A 22,160-nucleotide genomic window follows, 5' to 3' on the forward strand; every position below is an offset into this window, starting at 1 on the left:
ACCCCAACGGGTCACCGGGTTGTCTAGTTTATATATATATAGGCATCCGTTAGTCTCATGAGACCATGGATTTGCGCCTTGGAATGTTTCCAGGGCACAGGCCTGGGCAAGGTTGTATGGAAGACTGGCAGTTGCCCATGCTGCAAGTCCCCCCTCTCCACGCCACCGATGTTGTCCAAGGGAAGGGCATTAGGACCCATACAGCTTGGCACCGGTATCGTCGCAGAGCAATGTGTGGTTAAGTGCCTTGCTCAAGGACACAACACGTTCCCTTGGCTGGGGCTCGAACTAGCAACCTTCAAATCACTAGACAAATGCCTTAACCACTTGGCCACAGGCCAACACACACACACACACATATTTATTCATATATATATATATATATATATATATATATAAAATACCCTAAGACTTTTACAGAGTACTGTACATTTAATAGCCTATAAATACTTCTGAATGTCAGGGAAGTTCAGAAACATTTATAATCCCTGACACTGACAGCTGGCAATGCGTTCGGCTGGCCTCTACCAGCTGCTAAAGCTCTCCAGAGAATTTTTGAGCTTCTCAGTTGTACTGTAGGAAGCTTTATCACTCTCAGAGTAACCTGCTGAGGACCAAGAGATGTGCCCCAGCAAGGGAGGAACCACAACTCTGCAACTCTGCATGGGTAGTTGACCATGCCAGCACATTTTCTTTTATTTATGGTAACAAGCCCTGATGGCCAAATGAGCCCACACTGCCTAATAACCCCCATGTGAGCAAATAGCTTACTAACCCGTTACTCTTTGGAATGTTGGAGGCAACTTTAGCACCTGGAGGAGGTCCACGTGGTCACGGGAGAAAGTACAAACTCCTTACAGACAGCAGCAGGTATTGGATCCAAACCCTGGCACGGTGGTAGCTTTCTGCTGACCACTGTGATACCATGCCTCATGTAGTGCGTCATGGTAATGTAGTGGTTAGCATGATGCTGTTACAGCCTGGGGTGTCGAAGTTCGGCGTTTAATTCCGGTATCACCTCTGAGGAGTCTGTACACTGTCCCGGTGGAATGTGTGAGTTTCCTCCCGGTGCTCTGCTTTCCTCCCACAGTCCGAAGGCGTACTGGTTAGTAGATTGATTGGTCATTGTAAATTGTCCCGTGATCAGGCTAAGGTTACATTGGGAGTTGCCAGGTGGTGCAGCTCGAAGGGCTGGAAGGATTTAGTCCACACTGTACCTCTAAATAAATAAATGACTCTGTGCTTGAGAGTTTTGTTTCCTTGTAGTGTTTATCATAATGCATCGAATCATAGAAACTTATGGCACTGAATGAGGCCATTTGACCCATTTTGTCCATGCTAGCTGGAAAGTTTAGGCTAATACACGTTTCCAATTTTTAGCGTATAGTTCTGTTCGGGCTGTGTCTGGAGGACCTACCAAATGTGGGGTAGAAAACGGGACTACTTTCTAAATGGGAGATAACACCACAGTCGACCAATTTTGCAAGACTTCTGTACCATGAAGATGTAAGAGTAGGCACCATTTATAAAGCACATTCACCATAAATTCTCCCTAAACCTTTTGCAGATATAAGGGTTTAGATTTTAACTTATCTCCATCATTTGTAGCAAGTTATTGTATCATTTATCATTTCTTAGTGCATGTATGCATTTCTAAATGACAATAAAAGAGGACCGAGTGTTCTCATAGTCTAAATTAAATCAACGAGGACTGTGCTGGGTAGCCCACAGGCATCACTACGCTTTCAGTGCCAATATAGCATGCCCACTTAACCTACGAATCCATACTTCTTTGGAATATTGGAGGAAACCAGACCACCCAGAGGAAACCCACGTAGTCACAGAGAAGACATACAAACTCCTCACAAACAGCAGTGGGAATCGAGCCTAGATCGGTGAGCCCTGGCAGTGTAGCAATTGCACTAATTACTATGCTACTGTGATGTCATCAAACAAAATTTTTCACCAGGCAATATTAATGCAGATGACATACAGAGTGCTCCATCATGGGCACTAGATTCCCCAGTATCCAGGACATCTTGAAGGAATTATGCCTCAAAAAGGTGGCATCCATCATTTAGGACCCCCATCATCCACAACATGCACCCTTCTCATTGCTACCATCAGGAAGGAGGTACAGGAGCCTGAAGACACACACTGAATGAGTCGGAAATAGCTTCTTCCCCTCTCACATCAGATTTCTGAATGTACATTGAACCATTGGACGCTACCTTACTGCTTTCCTCTCTCTTTTTGCACTAGTTATTTAATTTAGCTTTTTTAATATACAAATATATACATATATATGTATTAAAAGCTCTAGACAATCATGGAAGTGAGACCCAGTTTCAGATGATCTCGTCTCGTGGTTCAGACACTAATGGGAAAAAATGTTGAAGTAATCGTTTGCCAACCTTGGCAATCTTCCAGGAATAAAGCACAGCTGGTGACATCGTACCTGGATTACTAGAGGATGGGTCGTCATGCCGAATTCTGCCTGAGGACAACCCCCTTAATTCAGAAACAGGCACTGATAATCCTCACCTTTTGATGACAAAACTCTTTCATTTCAGCATTCAGGAACGAGCTCTCCTTTTTTCGCTGTTTGGCCTTTGATCTTTCATGAAAGCTTTAAGAAAATAATAATAGGTTTTGTGCCAAAGAACCTGACTGAATCACCCCACACAGCTTGAAACCTGTCTTGGCAAAGCACTCCCACACTTCATCTTACGCCGCTAAGTGCAACATTGATTCACTTCTCTTTGCTGGTTCCAGACTCCCATACGTCTCTATGCTTCTTCAATTCTGACATTCTACACATCCCCAAATCTTATTGTTCCACTAATAGCAGCCATCACCCTAACAGCCAAAACTTTCGGCTTTGGAATTCCCTTCCCAAGCCACCTTGCTTCCCTTTAAAATCTTCAACCAGATCTTTGGTCACTTGTACTGGTGTCTTACCATATTCTGTTAGAAAACACTCCTTTGAATGATCTTCAACCAAAGAGTTCTAAATGCAATTTGTTACTCAATAATTATATCTCTTTCAACACACACAAAATGCTGGAGGAACTCAGCATCTACGGGAAAAAGTACAGTTGAAGTTTTGGGCCGAAACCCTTCGGCAGGACCTCCAGCATTTTGTAGGTGTTGCTCGTATTTCCAGCTCCTGCAGATTTTCTCTTGTTTATGAATTATATCCCTTTCTTCTCCATTCCTGTATAGAATGAGCTGCCAAAAGAAGCGCTTGATGCAAAAGTCAACATTGGCTCATTTCCTGCTCTCGGGCCCAGGTCCTGCTGTCTCGATTCGGCCCGTACAGCAGGACCTGGGCCTGAAGGCATCCCAAAGAGAAAAGCCATTGTTTCCTCAACCTGTCCTCATAAGACATGCTCTCTAAAATCCAGGCAGCATCCTGGTAAATCTCTTTTGCGCCGTTTTGAACCAAGGAGCATCCAGGTAAATCTCTGTGCCCTCTCGGACCAGGCAGCATCCTGGTAATAAATGCTGGGCTTGTGTGTGACTGAGTAAAGGTAATGAAGTTTTGGAACAGAATGATTTTCAGAATTATGTAGCAAAGGATCACACAGTACAGAATCTGGGCCTTCGGCCCAATTGCTCCATGCTGACCGAGACACCCATCTAAGTTAGTCCTGTTTGCCCACATTTGGCCCATATTCCTATCTATGTAGTGCCTCTTAAATGTTGCTAACATCACTGGTGAAGCTCAGTGGCTACTTGGCAGTCGCCAACAAAACAGCAAAGCACTATCTACTTTATTAATCTCACATTTGCTGGTGCACAATCACAGCAAACAATAGCCTGCAACTTCCTTTTCGGAGCTTTTGAACCGCACGTGTGACCTGGCATTTTTGTGGTGTAAACTAAAGTCTCAAGGACACGAGACAGCACAGAAGAGTTTTACCAGGATGCTGCCTGGATTTTAGAGAGCATGTCTTATGGGGATAGGTTGAGCAAACAATGGCTTTTCTCTTTGGGACGAAGGAGGGTGGGATGTGACTTGATCAACCATAATTGAATGGCAGTGCAAACTTGATGGACTGAATGGCCTAATTCTACTCAAAAATCCTGTGATTTTATAGTGTATATTATCACAACACCCACCTCATTCAGTCACACACACACACACACCAGTGCATGTGCACAAGCATGAATACACTTATACACTCACATATACACACTTCTTGCCTCAGAATGACATAAAACTTGGTGGTGTGATGGATAATGAGGGAAGTTGTCTAAGTCCACCGCAGAAAATAGATTGAATGGAAAATTGGTCAAAGCATCGGCAAATGGAATTTCATCTCAAAGTATTGTGATGCAGTTCAGAAAGGTAATAAGGGATAGAATGGGTACAGTACAGCAGTAAGAAATGTCAATAAATAAAGGGACAATAATATTTTAAGTCCATAGCTTCCTGAAAGTGAGACCTCAGGTAGATAATGAAGAAGCCATATGGTATGCTTACCTTCCTATAGGTCAGGGCACATAACAAGACACTATATACGACATTGGTGAGGCCTAATTTGGAGTATATAGTTCGGTCACCTACCTCCAGGAAAGAAGTAAATAAGGTTGAAAGAGTACAAAGAAAATTGACAAGGATGTTGCCGGGTCTGCAGGTCCTCAGTTATAAGGAATCATTGAATAGGTTAGGACTTTATTCCTTTGAACGTAGAAGATTGAGAGGAGATTTGATAGAGGTACACAAAATTATGAGGGGTGTAGATAGGGTAAATACAAGCAGACGCTTTCCACTAAGGTTGGCTGGAACTACAAATGGAGGTCATCGGTTAAGGGTGAAAGGTGAAAATTTTAAGGGGAACATGAGGGGAAACTTTTTCACCCAGAGGGTGGTGAGAGTGTGGAATGAGCTGGCTGCTCAAGTGGTGCATGCAAGCTCAATTTCAATGTTTAAGAGAAGTCTGGGTAAGTACATGGATGGTAGGGGTGTGGAGGACTATGGTGTCAGTGCAGATCAATGGAAGTAGGCAGTTTAAAAGAGTTTGGCATAGACTAGATGGGCTGAAGGGCCTGTTTCTGTGCTGTACTTTTCTATGACACTATAATATGAAAATGATTATATTACTACTTTACGAAACACTAATCAGACCATCTTTGGAGTATTGTGTAGTTCCAGTCACCACACTGTAGGAAGGATATGATTGTACTGGAGACTTAACAAAGGGGATTTGCCAGTATTTGCCTGAAATGGAGAACTTTAGTTATAGGGGAGAGACTGGATAGGCTGTAAAGTTGGTTGATCTGATAGAAGTATATAACATAGGAGACATACACTCCATGACCACTTTATTAGGTACATCTAGTTGTTAATGCAAATATCTAATCAGCCAATCGTATGTCAGTAAATTAATGCATAACAGCATGCTGACATAGTCAAGAGGTCAGTTGTTGTTCAGAGCAACCAACAGAACAGGGAAAAAATGTGATCTAAGTGACTTTGACTGTGGAATGATTGTTGGTGCCAGATGGGGTGGTTTGAGCTTCTCAGAAACTATATACCTCCCTGGATTTTCATGCACAACAGTCTCTAGAGTTTACAGAGAATGGTGCAAATAACAAAAAATATCCAGTGAGTGTCAGTTCTGTGGGCAAAAGTGCTTTCTTAATGAGAGACGTCAGAGGAGAATGGCCAGACTGGTTCAAGCTGACAGGAAGGCAACAGTAACTTAAATAACCACATGTTACAACAGTGGTGTCCAGAGGAGCATCCCTGAATGCACAACACATTGAACCTTGAAGTGGATGGGCTACAGCAGCAGCAGACCATGAAGATACGCTCAGTGGCCACTTTATTAGAAACAGGAGTTACCTAATTTGATTAGATTTTGATTTCATTTTTTTTAACAATGTGTGTGGTTAATGTTTGGAACTCACTGCCAAAGAAGCTGAAGGAATCAAAGTTCAAAGTAAATTTATTATCAAAGCACATGTATATCACCATCAACAGTACAACCCTGAAATTCATTTTCTTGCAGGCATTCACAGTTAATACAAGAAACACAATAAAAATTAAAGAAAGACCACCCCCAACAGGATGGACCAGCGTACAAAAGACAACAATCAAGCAAATACAAAATGAGAAAAAATAGCAAAATAATAATAATTTACAAAATAATCAATATTGAGAAAATTAGTTGTAGAGTCCTTGAAATTGAGTCTGTAGGTTGTGGGAACAGTTCAGTGACGGGGCGGGTGAAGTTATCCTCTTTGGTTCGAGAGCCTGATGGTTTTCGGATAATAACTGTTCCTGAACCTGGTGCTGTGGGTCTGAGGCTCCTTTACCTTCTTCCTGATGGCAGCAGTGAGACGAGAGCATGACCTGGGTGGCGGAGGTCCTTGGGGTCAATGCTGCTTTCCTGCACAGTGCTCTCTGTAGATATGTTCAATGGTGGGGAGAGTTTTGCTCGTGATGGACTAGGCTGTATCCATTGATTTTTGGTGGCTTTGCCATTCAAGGATTTTGGTGTATATTGACTGTTTCTGCAAACAGTCAATATACTCTCCACCCCACATCTATAGAAGTTTGTCAAAGTTTAAATGACATGCCAAATCTTCACAAACTTCTAAGAAAATAGAGGCACTACTGTGTTTTCTTCATAATGGCACTTACGTACTGAACCCAGGACAGATCCTCTGAAATGACAACTCATTGAAATTTAAAGTTGCTGACCCTCTCCTCCTCTGATTCCCCCAATGAGGACTGGCTCATGGATCTCTGGTTTCCTCGTCCCAAAGTCAATAATCAACTCCTCAGTCTTGCTGACATTGTGGCACCACTCAGCCAGAGTTTCAATCTCCTTCCTATACGCTGATTCATCACCACCTTCGATTTGGCCATCAACAGTGGTGTCATCAGCAAATTTAACTACATCATTAAATATGAAACGTCGACTGTTTATTCAGTTCCATCGATAGGTTGCTGGGTGTTGTGGCTTGTTGGGCCGCAAGGGTCTATTCCACGCTGTATCGCAAGTAAAATAAATAAATGTCAAAGAGGATTGTTTATGCATTTAATTAGCAGGTAGGTGGTCGTATGAAGGAAATGATTGCATTCATAGAGTTAAGTGAAGAAATGTAGGACGAGGTTTCAGTTGAGCAAAACATTTATAGCTGATTCAATATGACACTATATGTAATACTTACAGGCTCAACAGTTAAATCAATTTATCAATTATATTATTGGAATGAGCTATTCATTGGGGCTCTGGCAAGTCTCCGTTCTGTTTGGAACAAAGATGAGGAGGAATTTCTTTCACCAGAGGGTGGTGAATCTGTGGAATTCATTGGCACAGACAGCTATGGAAGCCAAGTCATTGGGTATTTTTAAAGCGGCGGTTGACTAGTAAGGGTGTCAAAGGTTACGGGGAGAAGGCAGAAGAGTGGGGTTGAGAGGGATAATCGATCAGCTATGGTGGAGAAGACTCGATGAGTCAAGGGGCCTAATTCTGCTCCTGTGTCTTATGGTCTTATGGTTTCTGATAGGTTTCTGTTCATGAATATCCGTACATTCACCTTAATCAAGTTTGCTTGAGTAAAACGCCAATGTGTGTCCTGGATTCATCGGAATTACAGGAAACTGTTGTACCCAACAGTAGGCAGCTCAGTGTTGGAAAGGGTTTCTTTGATTCCTTGGTACTGTGGTACTTACCTTCATTACCCACTGTGATTCTATGCTTTCAGAATCTCACTTCCTGTGCTTGTCTGAACACTGGCCCCATTAAGAATGCCACTGTAATCCCCGGCAAGTGCCCGAGCCCAGGCTGTCAAGAGGCGTTCCTGACCTTCATGTGCGTGATGTGTGTTTGCAGTCTCATTGGGGCCATGGCCCAGACACCAGCCATCATAATACTTATCAGGTAGGACCCTTTCTACTGCAAAAGCTTCAGCTGTGAACATCCACAAACTGCTGGAGGAACTCAGCAGGTCAGGTAGCATTTATGGAGTGAGATAAAGAGCCAACATTTCAGGTCAAGACTATTCACTTGGACCTGATGAAGGGTCTCATCCTGAAACTATCTCTCCATAGATGCTGCCTGACTTGCTGAGTTCCTCCAGCATTTTGTGTGTGTAACTCTGGATTTAAAGCATCTGCAAAATCTCTTGTGTTTATAACTGTGAACGTTATTATCTGTATTGGGTCTTATGCCCAATGGGAAAAATACAAAAGCCAAATAAATAGAAGGTGTCACATTCAAACACAGGCTCTGTGGTTTAGTAAGAGGAACAGTCTGTACATAACTTAAAGCCTCGATGGTCTAGAGCAGGATATTTCCCTATTCATCTCTGTAATAGACCTCACATGCTCAATACCTGAACATGTGGTTCCCATCCCTGCATTACCTTTGGGGCCAAAGGAGTGGAAAGCTGGAAGAAATAAAGGAATCAAGTACTGGGATAAATATAAGGCTTTCATTTCTGGGATTTGGTTCAAGTCCAACTTCAGCTGTGAGCCATGTAGATACCCACCTGATGACTTTGGAAAAGATGTGTGCGAAATTATCCAGTTTCAGGACACTAAATCCAGTTCTTGGGGTGGGAGTTAGGGGCCAACAATGCAAAGTTGCTTAAATGAACTCTTAACCTTTAGAGATGTCTCACACTGTCAGGAGGCAGCAAGTACAGTCGTAGAGCACTACATCACAGAATGAGGCCACTTGACCCATCTAGTCCATGTCGGAACAGTTACTCCTCCTAGTCCTATCAACCTGCACCTGGACCGTAGCCCACCATACACTTCCCATCTATATACCTGTCCAAGTGTCTCTTAACAGTTGCAATCAAACCCACGTCCACCACTTCCGCTGGCAGCTTATTCCACACTCGCACCACCCTCTGAGTAAAGAAGTTCCCTCACCTGTCACCCTTAACCTATGACCCCTAGTTCTAGCCTCACCCAACCTCAGCAGAAAAGAAACCTATTTGGATTTACCCTATGTTACAAACTTCTCCATGGATTGTCACCTTGTCGCGGTGGAGAAGCTTGTGTGGTCCTGTGATCCCGAGAGCGATGCCGTCTGGAGCTATGCTCCTGGTAGGGTCACCCAAGGCGGTAAGGTCGAGGGTGAGGTCCCTGACAAAGAACAATCCAACCAAGACCTCAATGGTGGAACAGGCGGACGATGTTACTTTGAACTCAACGGCTGTGAAGGCGGATGAAGGCTGCAACAAATCCATCACCTCCAATCGTCGTGGTTTTCATGCCATTGGAATCAGTTGATTGATTTGTGAAGTATCATGTGCTTCTTGGAGTGCAACACCAAGTACACGTTAACCAAATAAACACACAGGCGTCTTCGCTCTGTGGGCCACTTCTTCAGAATGAAGACCATCATCCTCGACCTCGAGGGATAGCCACGACGATGTTACAAAGTAGCTACAATGGCAAATGACCACATGAGTGTGGGGCTGAGAGATATTGTTGAAGGATAACTCCACTCTGATTTGAACATGTTCACCATCTGACTGACAAAACAGTACGGAGAGATATCTGTGTCACAAAATCAAGAACAGATCTTGGAACCATCATGGTGTGGTGCAAACGTGCTCTTAATGTAGTATGCTATGCCTAACCTGGAGGTTAAGGTTGTCTCAAAGTGCCTGAAATGGAAGAGTATCCCACTCTATTAGTACAGTTACATGTTGAGACTGAAAGCAATTTTATTTTATTTTACTGTAATTAATTTAATTTTATTTTATTTCGAGATGCTGTGTGGAACAGGCCCTTCCAACCAATAGAAGCGCATCACCCAGCAACCTACCTACTTAACCCTAGCCTAATCACAGGACAATTTACAATGAATAAAGTGCGGACAGGACAAGTGTGGGCACGTGGCCAAGTGGTTAAGGCATTCGACTAGCGATCTGAAGGTCGTGAGTTCGAGCCCCAACCGAGGCAGCGTGTTGTGTCCTTGAGCAAGGCACTTAACCACACGGTGGTCTGCGACGACACTGGTGCCAAGCTGTATCGGCTCTTGCCCTTTCCTTGGACAACATCAGTGTCGTGGAGACGGGAGACTTGCAGCATGGGCAGCTGCCAGTCTTCCATACAACCTTGCCCAGGCCTGCGCCCTGGAGACTGAAGACTTTCCAGGCGCAGATCCATGGTCTCGCAAGACTAACGGAAGCCTTTACTTTACAATGATCAATTAACCTACTAACCGGTACATCTTCAGACAGACTGTGGGTGGAAGCCAGAGCACGTGGAAGAAACCCACGTGGTCACAAAAAGAACGTACAAACTCCTTACAGATGGCGCCTGAATTGAACTTAGAACCCTGACGCCCTGAACTGTAACAGTATCATGCTAACCACTATGCTACCATGGCACCCCAGTTCTAACACTAAGATTTAATAATGTCATTATAAACTCCAAAGAAAAAGGCTCAATGGGATTTTGAAAACTGTGCTGGAGTGTTCTTCACTCAGAGGGCAGTGCAAGTGTGGAAGAGCTGCCAGCGGAAGTTCAAAGTAACTTTATTATCGAAGTATGTGTATATCTCCATATTCTACCCTGAAATTCACGTTCTTGCTGGCTTCTCTATAAAACAAAGAAATATAATAGAGTCTAAATGAAAATACGCAAAGATTGACAAACGGCCAGTGTGCAGAAGAAGACAGACTGTGCAAATACAATAAATGAATAGATAGAAAGATAAATAATACTGAGAACACGAGTTTACAGAGCCCTTGAGCGTGAGTCTAAAGGTTGTGGTATCATTTCGATATTGAGGTGAGTGAGATCATTCACTCTGGTTCAGGAGCCTGATGGTCGAAGGGTGATAACTACTCCTAAAATTGGTGGTGTGAGACCTAAGGCTCCTGTACCTCCTTTCTGATGGCAGCAGCACCTAAGGGACGTTTGGATAGGAACTTGGATGAGAGGGATATGGTCCAGGTGCGGGTAGATGGGACTAAGCAGATCAATTCAGCAGGGGCTAGATGGGCTGAAGAGCCTGTTTCTGTGATGTAGCACCCTATGAGTGACAGTGCAGAGGTGTTGAACCATATGGTTTATGTTCCTTAGCTTGAATTCATTACTGGCTGCTCACATATGCATCTAAATCATTCACTTTTTGCAGAATCACAGTGACAAAAGGTTTCAAAATATCTGACATATCATAGCTGGAAATTAATGACTTAGAATGTAGCAAACATCCATTCGCAACCTTTGCTTTCATTATCTTATTCCCTTTGGATTTGGGTCATTTGTTGAAGTGGTTTGTAATTTGCTGAGGAATTAATAACAATTGATATAACAGTTCTGGATAAATTGAATGGTGAGCACATTAATTAACTTCCTTTCAGTCACCCACTGTATTTCCTGTCTCCTTGCAGGGCAGTTAACCCAGAGCTCAAGTCATATGCATTGGGAGTCTTGTTCTTGCTCTTGCGATTGCTCGGTGAGTTCTGCACCTTTTCCTCACAAAGCCAAACATTGAGCAAGAGAGCATTGGACCAGGGTTTGAAAAGCATGCACAAGGATGGCGTAAAGCAAGGACTAAAGATTAGCTTTATCACATGCATGTCAAAACACATAGTGAAATGTGTCATTTGCATCAGATCAAACCAGCAAGATTTGTGCTGGGGGCAGCCTGCAAGTGTCGCCATGCTTCTGGTGGCAACATTGCACGCCCACAAGTCACTACTCCTAACCAAACACCTTGGAATGTGGGTGGAAACCAGGACACCCAGAGGAAACCAATGCGGCCACGGGGAGAATGTATAAACTCCTTACAGATAGCGGCAGGAAATGAACCTCAATTTCACAGCTGGCACTGCAAAGCAGTTGTGCTAACCATTACACTACAGTACTAAATTATGCTGGTTTACTACAATCCAGATTGAAGTTAAAGCTAACATGGGACCAATGGTTTGGGACTTTATAAAGTCAATAAGTAAAGAGTTAGATCTGATTTTAGCAGAATGATCAGAAGGTCGTTCAAGGACACATCGAAGGGAAAGAGGCAAACTCACAATGACCATGAACACAGATGGAACAAGAGAGGGAGTTGAGACTTCAGCTGAGAGGCAAGAAGCATTTGGCATATTTGGGCTGAGAAATGAATAGTATTAAACATCGGGCACAAATGGCTTTTTTAGTGTGGAATTGCTCAATTGAAAAAAATGTATGTTCAAAATTCAAAGATGTATGCACATAATCTGGTTGCTGTGTTTCCTACATTATACCAGTGAATACAAGTCAAGGTATTTAACTGGCTGCAAAGTTTAAAGTACATTTTTTTATCACAGTACGTACTGTATATATCACCATATACAACCCTGAGATTCATTTTCTTGCAGGCATACTCAATAAATCCATAATAGTATCAATGAAAGACCGCACCAGCTTGGGCATTCAACCAATTTGCAAAAGATAACAAACTGTTCAAATACAAAAAGAAAGAAAGAATAGTATTAAATAAATAAACAATAAATATCGAGAACATGAGATGACGTCCTTGAAAGTGAGTCCATAGGTTGTGGGAATGATCCGCCTTGGTTGACATGAAACAGAATTTTTAAGAAGCATTCCATTCGAGAAGTTACTCAAAATGTAAAAAATATCTGTGAGATTGGTACACATTCATCCACGGTAAAAGCACCAGAGAAAAGTAGTCTCTGGTTCCTGCTGATCCATTAGTTCAGTGTTGCTGTTCAAATCACAATTTTATAGATTCAATATTCTGGAGGAACTGAGCAGGTCAGGCAGCATCTATGGAGTTCTGATGAAGGGTCATGGAGCAAAACATCGACTCTTTATTTCCCTGCATAGATGCTGCCTGATCTGCTGAGTTTCTCCAGCATTGTGTGTGATGCTCTGAATTTCTATTATCTGCAGAATCTCTTATGATTTTAAAAGTTTAAACTCCGCGCCGAAGTCTTGAGCACAAATCCTAGACTAGTGCTTACGTGAGGTATTGATGGGTCTCTGTGATGAAGCGAAACCTGTTTCTTAACCTTCTCATATGAGCGTAATTATAATACCATGGCACTATTCTGAGGAAAGCCAGAGATTTTAGTTAACAGTCCATCAATGACACAGTATAATCAATACTAGGAGTGGTCATTTGACTGGATTGTACATCTATCTATACAGAAAGCTTCCTATAAAGGAAAAACTAGGTTAGGTTTCGAGAAATTACCCTTTTTGGTTCAATTATTATAAGACAATAAGACATAGGACCATTTGGCTCATCGACTCTTCTCCACCATTCAATCATGGCTGATCCTCTTCTCCCCCTCCTCAGCCCCAGTCTCCGGCATTCTCACCATAACCTTTGATGGCCAGTCAAGAACCTATCAACCTCCGCCTTAAAGACACCCAACTACCTGGCCTCCACAGCAGCCTGGAGTAACAAATTCTACAAATTCACCACAATCTGGTTAAAGAAATTTCTCAGCACCTTTTGTGCCCTCTTGTCCTAGACTCCCCCACTATGGGAAGCATCCTTTCCACATCTACTCTGTCTAAGCTTTTCAACATTCGAAAGGTTTCAATGAGATTCCCCCCTCATCCTACTAAATTCCAGTGAGCATAGGCCCAGGGCCGTCAAATGTTCCTCGTATGATTCACCTTTCATTCCCGGAATCATCCTTGTGAACCTCCTCTGAACCCTATCCAATGCCATCACATCTTTTCTTAGATAAGGAGCCAAAAACTGTTCACAATACTCAAGGTGGGGCCTCAACAGTGTCTTATAAAGCCTCAGCATCACATCCCTGCTCTTGTATTCTAGACCTCTTGAAATGAATGCTAACATTGCATTTGCCTTCCTCACCACCAACTCAATTGGCAAGTTAACCTTTAGGGTATTCTGCACAAGGACTCTGAAGTCCCTTTGCACCTTAGATTTTTGGATTTTCTCCCCATTCAGAAAATAGTCTGCACATTTATTTCTTCTACAAAAGTGCATGACCATGCATTTTCCAACATTGTATTTCATTTTCCACTTTCTTGCCCATTCTTCTAATCTGTCTATATCCTTCTGCACCCTTCCTGTTTCCTCCACCAATCTTCGTATCATATACGAACTTGGCATCAAAGCCATCTATTCCATCATCTAAGTTATTGATAAACAGCATAAAAAGAAGTGGTCCCAACACCGACCCCTACAGAACACCACTAGTCACTGGTAGCCAACCAGAAACAGATTTTTTTATTCCCACTCACTGCCTCCTACCAATCAGCTAATGCTCTAACAATGCCAGTATCTTTCCTGTAATACCATGGGCTGTTAACTTGGTAAGCAGCCTCATGTGTAGCACCTTGTGAAAAGCATCCACTGCATCCCCATTATCCTACTTGTAATCTTTCAAAGAATTCCAGGAGGTTCTTCAGGCATGATTTTCCCTTGAGGAACCCATGCTGACTTGGTCCTATCTTGTCCTGTGTCACCAAGTACTCCATAACCTCATCCTTAACAATTAACTCCAACATCTTCCCAACCACTGAGATCAGACTAACTGGTCTTTAATTTCCTTTCTTAAAGAATGGAATGATATTTGCAATTTTCCAGTCCTCCACAACCATGCAAAAGTCCAGTGATTCTTGAAAGATCATTTATAATGCCTCCATAATCTCTACCACTACCTCTTTCAGAACCCTAGGGTGCAGTTCATCTAGTCCGGATGACTTATGTACCCTTAGGTCTTTCTGCTTTTTGAGCACATTCTCCCTTTTATTAGTAACTGTACTCACTTCTAATCCGTCACACCCTTCAACACTTGGCACACTGCTCGTATCTTCCACAATGAATGCAAAATACTCATTTAGTTCATCTGTCACTTCCTTATCCCCCATTATTATTTCTCCAGCCTCATTTTCTAGCAGTCCTCTATCCACGCTCATCTCTCTTTTATTTTTTATATACTTCATCGACCTTGATATTGTTTGCTCGCTTTCTTTCATATTTCATCTTTTCCCTCCTAATAATTCTTTCAGTTGCTCTCTGTAGGTTTTTAAAAGCTTCCCAATCCTCTATCTTTCTGCTAATTTTTGCTTTGTTGTATGTCCTCTCTCTTGCTTTTACATTAGCTTCGACTTCCCTTGTCAGCTACGGTTGTACTATTTTGCCATTTGAAATGCATTTGGAATGCATCTATCCTGCACCTTCCTAAAGTTTCCCAGAAGCTTGCACCATTGCTGTTCTGCTGTCATCCCTGCCAGTATCTCCTTACAACTTACTTTGGCCAAATCCTCTCTCATATCACTGTAAACAACAGGAATTCTGCAGATGCTGGAAATTCAAGCAACACACATCAAAGTTGCTGGTGAACGCAGCAGGCCAGGCAGCATCTGTAGGAAGAGGTGCAGTCGACATTTCAGGCCGAGACCCTTCGTCAGGACTAACTGAAAGAAGAGTGAGTAAGGGATATGAAAGTTGGAGGGGGAGGGGGAGATCCAAAATGATAGGAGAAGACAGGAGGGGGAGGGATAGAGCCAAGAGCTGGACAGGTGATTGGCAAAAGGGGATACAAGAGGATCATGGGACAGGAGGTCCGGGAAGAAAGACAGGGGGTGGGGGGACCCAGAGGATGGGCAAGAGGTATATTCAGAGGGACAGAGGGAGAAAAAGGAGAGTGAGAGAAAGAATGTGTGCATAAAAATAAGTAACAGATGGGGTACGAGGGGGAGGTGGGGCCTAGCGGAAGTTAGAGAAGTCGATGTTCATGCCATCAGGTTGGAGGCTACCCAGACTGAATATAAGGTGTTGTTCCTCCAACCTGAGTGTGGCTTCATCTTTACAGTGGAGGAGGCCGTGGATAGACATGTCAGAATGGGAATGGGATGTGGAATTAAAATGTGTGGCCACTGGGAGATCCTGCTTTCTCTGGCGGACAGAGCGTAGATGTTCAGCAAAGCGGTCTCCCAGTCTGCGTCGGGTCTCGCCAATATATAAAAGGCCACATCGGGAGCACCAGATGCAGTATATCACCCCAGTCGACTCACAGGTGAAGTGTAGCCTCACCTGGAAGGACTGTTTGGGGCCCTGAATGGTGGTAAGGGAGGAAGTGTAAGGGCATGTGTAGCACTTGTTCAGCTTACACGGATAAGTGCCAGGAGGGAGATCAGTGGGGAGGGATGGGGGGGACGAATGGACAAGGGAGTTGTGTAGGGAGCGATCCCTGCGGAATGCAGAGAGAGGCGGGGAGGGAAAGATGTGCTTAGTGGTGGGATCCCGTTGGAGGTGGCGGAAGTTATGGAGAATAATATGTTGGACCCGGAGGCTGATGGGGTGGTAGGTGAGGACCAGGGGAACCCTATTCCTAGTGGGGTGGCGGGAGGATGGAGTGAGAGCAGATGTACGTGAAATGGGGGAGATGCGTTTAAGAGCAAAGTTGATAGTGGAGGAAGGGAAACCCCTTTCTTTAAAAAATGAAGACATCTCCCTCATCCTAGAATGAAAAGCCTCATCCTGAGAGCAGATGCGGCGGAGACGGAGGAATTGCGAGAAGGGGATGGCGTTTTTGCAAGAGACAGGGTGAGAAGAGGAATAGTCCAGATAGCCCATCTGTTACTTATTTTTATGCACACATTCTTTCTCTCACTCTCCTTTTTCTCCCTCTGTCCCTCTGAATATACCCCTTGCCCATCCTCTGGGTCCCCCCACCCCCTGTCTTTCTTCCCGGACCTCCTGTCCCATGATCCTCTCGTATCCCCTTTTGCCAATCACCTGTCCAGCTCTTGGCTCTATCCCTCCCCCTCCTGTCTTCTCCTATCATTTTGGATCTCCCCCTCCCCCTCCAACTTTCATATCCCTTACTCACTCTTCCTTCAGTTAGTCCTGACGAAGGGTCTCGGCCTGAAACATCGACTGCACCTCTTCCTACAGATGCTGCCTGGCCTGCTGCGTTCACCAGCAACTTTGATGCGTGTTGCTCATGTCACTGTAATTTCTTTTACTCCGCTAAAATACTGCTACGTCAGACTTTACTTTCTCCCTATCAGATTTCAAGTTGAACTCAATCACTGTCTCCAAAGGGTTCCTTTACCTTAAGCTCCCCAATTGCCTCCAGTTCATTACATAACACCCAATCCAGTATAGCTGATCCCCTAGCTGGCTCAACAACAAACTGCTCTAAAAAGCCATCTCATACACATTGAACAAATTCACTCACTTGAGATCCATTACCAACTTCACTTTCCCAATCTACCTGCATGTTAAAATCTCCCATGAATATCATAACATTGCCCTTTTGACACGCCTTTTCTATTTCCCATTGTAATCTGTAGTTCACATCCCAGCTACTGTTGGGAGGCCTGTATATAACCGCCATCAGGGTCCTTTTACCCTTGCAGTTTCTTAACTCAACCCATAAGGATTCAACATCTTCTGATCCTATGTCACATCTTTCTGATGATTTGATGCCATCTTTAACCAGCAGAGTCATTCCACCCCCTCTGGCTACTTTCCTATCCCTCCGATACGTGTAACCTTGGACATCCGGCTCCTAACTACAACCATCCTTCAGCCATGATTCAGTGAGGGCCACAACATCATACCTGACAATCTGTAAAAGTGCAACGAGATCATCCACCTTATTTTTTATACTCCATGCATTGAGATGTAACACTTTGAGTACTGTATTTGCTACTTTTTTTGATTCTACATTCCTAATGCACTGATACTCAGCCTGCTGGCTGCAATCTTGTCCTATCATCTGCCTGCCTTCCCTGACAGTCGGATTGCACGCTATTTTTGCTTTTTTACCATCCGTCCTATCCTGAGTCCCTTCACTCCGGTTCCCACCCCACTGCCAAATTAGTTTGAACCCTCCCCAACAGTTCTAACAAAGGTGCCTGCGAGAATATTGGTCCTCTCGGGTTCAGGTGCAACCGTTTCCTTTTGTACAGTTCAACCTTCCCCCAGTAGAGATGCCAATGATCCAAGGGTGGGATATTTACTAATGGTGCTCCTTCACCTCAGTGATATTAATTGTACCATATTATAAAGGTTAAAGAGCTGATTGAAAGCAATTACTTGCATAAAGCTGGTGGCGGCTGTTTGCTTAAAGGATTCATCAATATACATTATGCCCCTACAGTATTGATTAATAATTTGAAGTTATTTACTTTATTGTAAAAAATTATGAAAGAAACCACTTACCATTTCAGAATTCCTGGTTGCATAGTTTGGAATGCTGGGTAATGTTTATGAATATGTTTCCTTTAGTTTATTTATTTATTGAGATACAACATGGAATAGAATAGGCGCCTCCAGTCCTTCGAGCCGCACCACCCAGCAGCCCCCGATTAAACCCTAGCCTAATCCCGGGACAATTTGCAACAACCAACTAACCTACCAACCCATTCATCTCTGGATTGTTGGAGGAGACTGGAGCGCCCGGAAACCCACGCAGCCACGCGGAGAACGTACAAACTCCTTACAGGCAGCAGCGGGAGTTGAACCCTGGTCGTTGGTACTGTAAAGTGTTGTGCTGACCACTGAGCTTCCATGCACGCCCCGTATTTTGTGGAAGGTCCAAAATTCGCCGTTGTTTAATCAATCTGATTCTGAAGTGATCTCTCATCTCCCAAATTTGAATCTTGTTTTCACTCTTCCCTTATGTAAAGCATGACATTCAGTGGAGACCTCTGGGAAAATTTAATTTGTTGGTCATGGGGTCACATAACACAGACGCAGGCCCTTCAGCCCATCGAGTCTGTGCCAACAATCACTACCTAGCTATGTACACCAATCCAGCAAATCAAATGGTTCTGATTATTATCAATGTGTACAGTACACAACCTGAAATACTTATCTTCGCAGACATCATAAAAGACAGAAGAACCCCAAAAGAATGAAAGAGAGAAAAACATTAGAACTCCAAAGCTCCATCTCCCCACTCCCACACAAGCATCAACACGTTAACCTCTCCCTCCCCCCACCGCCCGTTTCAGCAAAAAAGCGTCAGCACCTGAAGGGAGACGATGATCTGCAGTCAGCAAAAACTATTCTTTACCCGACAGTTCAACATGCCACAGGTTCTCTCTCACACTAACAAGGCACAGAGAGGTATCACCCATTTTCGCAGCAAAAGAGGAGATTGACAGTCTGCTGTGTTGCTTTTCCATACATCCACCACAGCGGAATCCTGATATTCCATCTCCCTCAACGTCTCAGTCAGCTACACCGACCTGATCCCAGTTTCTGTTTAGTATCCACAGATTCCCTTCAAATCCTCTCAACCACCAGATTCTACCATTCACTAAAATATATTTATTCATTTATTGGGATACAGCACAAAATAGCCCCCACCGGCCCTTTGAGCAATGCCACCTAGCAATCCCCCAAATTAATCCTAGTCTAATCACAGGGCAACTTAAAATGACCAATTAACCTACCAACCGGTACATCTGTGGGAGGAAACCAGGGCACCCAGAAAAAAGCCACGCGGGCACAGAAAGAACGTACAATCTCCTTACAGGCAGCGGCGGGAATTGAACCAGGGTGGCCTGTACTGTAAAGTGTTGGGCTATTCATGATGGTCTATCAACCTAACACTCTGCACGGCCTTGAGGTGGGGGAGGAAACTGGAACACTCAGAGCCAATCCACACAGATAACTCTGAAGGTCAGGATTGAGCCCAGGTTGTTGGAGCTGGGAGGTAGCAACACTGTTGGATGTAACGTCACGCCTTCCTTGGCAGAGCTCGTCTATTCTGTACCATTAGCCCTTGCTGTGTACACACATCTATTGATGCTTCTGGACACTTCTTCAGTGAAGTTCCTGGAATCGTCGGGTGTTTCGGGTCTTTCAACATCATACACCCTCCCCCAGGTGACCCAGCCGGGGCTGATCAGACCCCAGCTTGTGTCCTGATGGCTAGCTACTTATCACTCCATGGCTCCCCTCTTTTGAGCCACAACCATCTTGAGGCCCTCTCTGCGGCATCGGTGGTACTGCAGATGGCTCTCCTCTTCCTCTCTCCCTCGATGCCCAAAATGCTGAAGGCTCTAACTAAGGAACGGGCTGCGAACCCCCCACAACCAACCTCCACTGGGAACCGTTCAGCTGCGATACTGATAATAATTGTTGTCATGGCTTGCAGCTTCCTATCAACCCCTCCCTTCGCCTTTGCCTCCAGAATTTGGTTAACATCTTCATCAAACTGCTTCCACAGTGAAGTCATGTTAGCTGCAGGCTATTTGATCTGCCTCCTGTTAGACTTTATATTAGAGGGATTAGTTTGCAACACTTGGAGGTTCCAGGCACTATGGGTTGACTCCGGGCCTGGCCCCTCCTTCATCTCACTAGGTTGGATTAAATACTCCAAGTAAAATACACAATTGATCACTCATCAACCTCAGCAAAGTGGGGAGGGGTTCCTTTCAAATAAACAGCTTCAAGGAATCCTCGTTCAACACAGGGCAGTATCATTGAATACATTAGTGTGAGAACAGGAGATTTTAACTGAAAGATTTTTCCTATCCTTTCCCACACACAGGTGCTCCTGACAAGAGTGGGAGCATTGACAGGTACAGTGCCTGGTGTTGAAATAAACTGTAGAGGTGTTTCTATCGATGTGGTCAAGAATAGCAAACACAACCCAAACTAATTGCCATGTTCCTTCATTAATATTGTCAGGCCTTTTGAAAATCTGGTCTCAGTGCAATTAAACCTTTCACAAGTCATCACGTTGGCCTTCAAATAAATAATATTCCCCAGATGGTGACCGCTCTACCTATCTGATTTCTTTTCATCTAAGAGAAGCCACACAGCTGCGTGTTTGCTGTGACTCAGAGTACAGTTCTTTGCAGTTTCGTTTGATCATATCGGGATGTTACAAAGCCTTCTCGTGAAGCAGTCGCTATTATTTGCATTTCTAAGAATTGACAATGGTGACAGACACAAAATGCTGGAGGAACTCAGCAGGTCAGGCAGCGTCTATGGAAAGGAATAAACAGTGTTTTGGACCGAGACCCTTCATCAGGTCAGGTCAAAGTGTGGACATCGAAACATCAAAGCACACAATGAAATATTACCATATGACAATTACAGCACGGAAACAGGCCATCTCGGCCCTCCTAGTCCGTGCCAAACTCTTACTCTCACCTAGCCCACCGACCTGCACTCAGCCCATAACCCTCCATTCCTTTCCTGTCCATATATCTATCCAATTTAACTTTAAACGACAACATCGAACCTGTCTCAACCACTTCTGCTGGAAGCTCGTTCCACACAGCTACCACTCTCTGAGTAAGGAAGTTCCCCCTCATGTTACCCCTAAACTTTTGCTCTTTAACTCTCAACTCATGTCCTCTTGTTTGAATCTCCCCCATTCTCAATGGAAAAAGCCTATCCACGTCAACTCTATCAATCCCCCTCATAATTTTAAACACCTCTATCAAGTCCCCCCTCAACCTTCTACGCTCCAAATGTGTGATTTTGCATCAACAACTGGCATAGTCCAAAGATTATGCCAGGAGAAGCCCACAAGTGCTGCCACACCTTTGGTGCCAACATAGAAATCCCACAACCCATTAACCCAAACCCTAACTCCTACATCTTTGGAACGTGAGAGGAAACCAGAGTAGCTGGAGGAATCCCATGGGAAGAACATATAAACTCCTTACAAAGGGTGGTGGAAATTGAACCCCCAGTCGGTGATTGCAGGTGCTATAAAGCAATTGTCGAACTGCTACACTACCCTGCCATTCCATATGGGAGTTTGCCCAAGCATATGAATATGTTGGGACAAACTCCCTAGAATCTAATGCTTCCTTGAAATGCTACTTGCTGCAGCATACACGCAGTGGCCACTTTATTAGGTACACCTGCACAGCTGCTCATTAATGCAAATATCTAATCATGTGACAGCAACTCAAAGCATGCAGGCATGGTCAAGAGGTTCAGCTGTTGTTCAGAACAAACATCAGAATGGGGAAGAAATGTGATCTAATTGACTTCAACAGTTGGTTTGAGTATCTCAAAGACTGCTGAACTCCTGGGATCTTCACTCACAGCAGTCTCCAGAGTTTACAGAGAATGGTGCAAAAACCAGTGAACAGCAGTGGGTGAAACCACCTTGTTAATGAGAGAAGTCGGAGGAGAATGGCTCTGACAGGAAGGTGACAATAACTCAAATAACCATGCATTACAACAGTGATGTGC

The 22,160-nt window shown here is 43.9% G+C and overlaps 1 protein-coding gene across 1 annotated transcript in view; it reads left to right on the forward strand.

Moving 5' to 3' along the window:
• LOC140209438 (solute carrier organic anion transporter family member 3A1-like) overlaps positions 1-22,160 on the forward strand; it is a 235,540-nt gene that overhangs the window by 208,296 nt on the left and 5,084 nt on the right. The window contains exons 8-9 of the mRNA XM_072277690.1: positions 7,726-7,901; positions 11,380-11,444. Of these exons, the coding sequence (XP_072133791.1) occupies positions 7,726-7,901; positions 11,380-11,444 (241 nt within the window). The remainder of the gene's footprint in view (positions 1-7,725; positions 7,902-11,379; positions 11,445-22,160) is intronic.

Source organism: Mobula birostris, chromosome 14 (assembly GCF_030028105.1).
Source record: "Mobula birostris isolate sMobBir1 chromosome 14, sMobBir1.hap1, whole genome shotgun sequence".
Classification (NCBI taxonomy): domain Eukaryota; kingdom Metazoa; phylum Chordata; class Chondrichthyes; order Myliobatiformes; family Myliobatidae; genus Mobula; species Mobula birostris.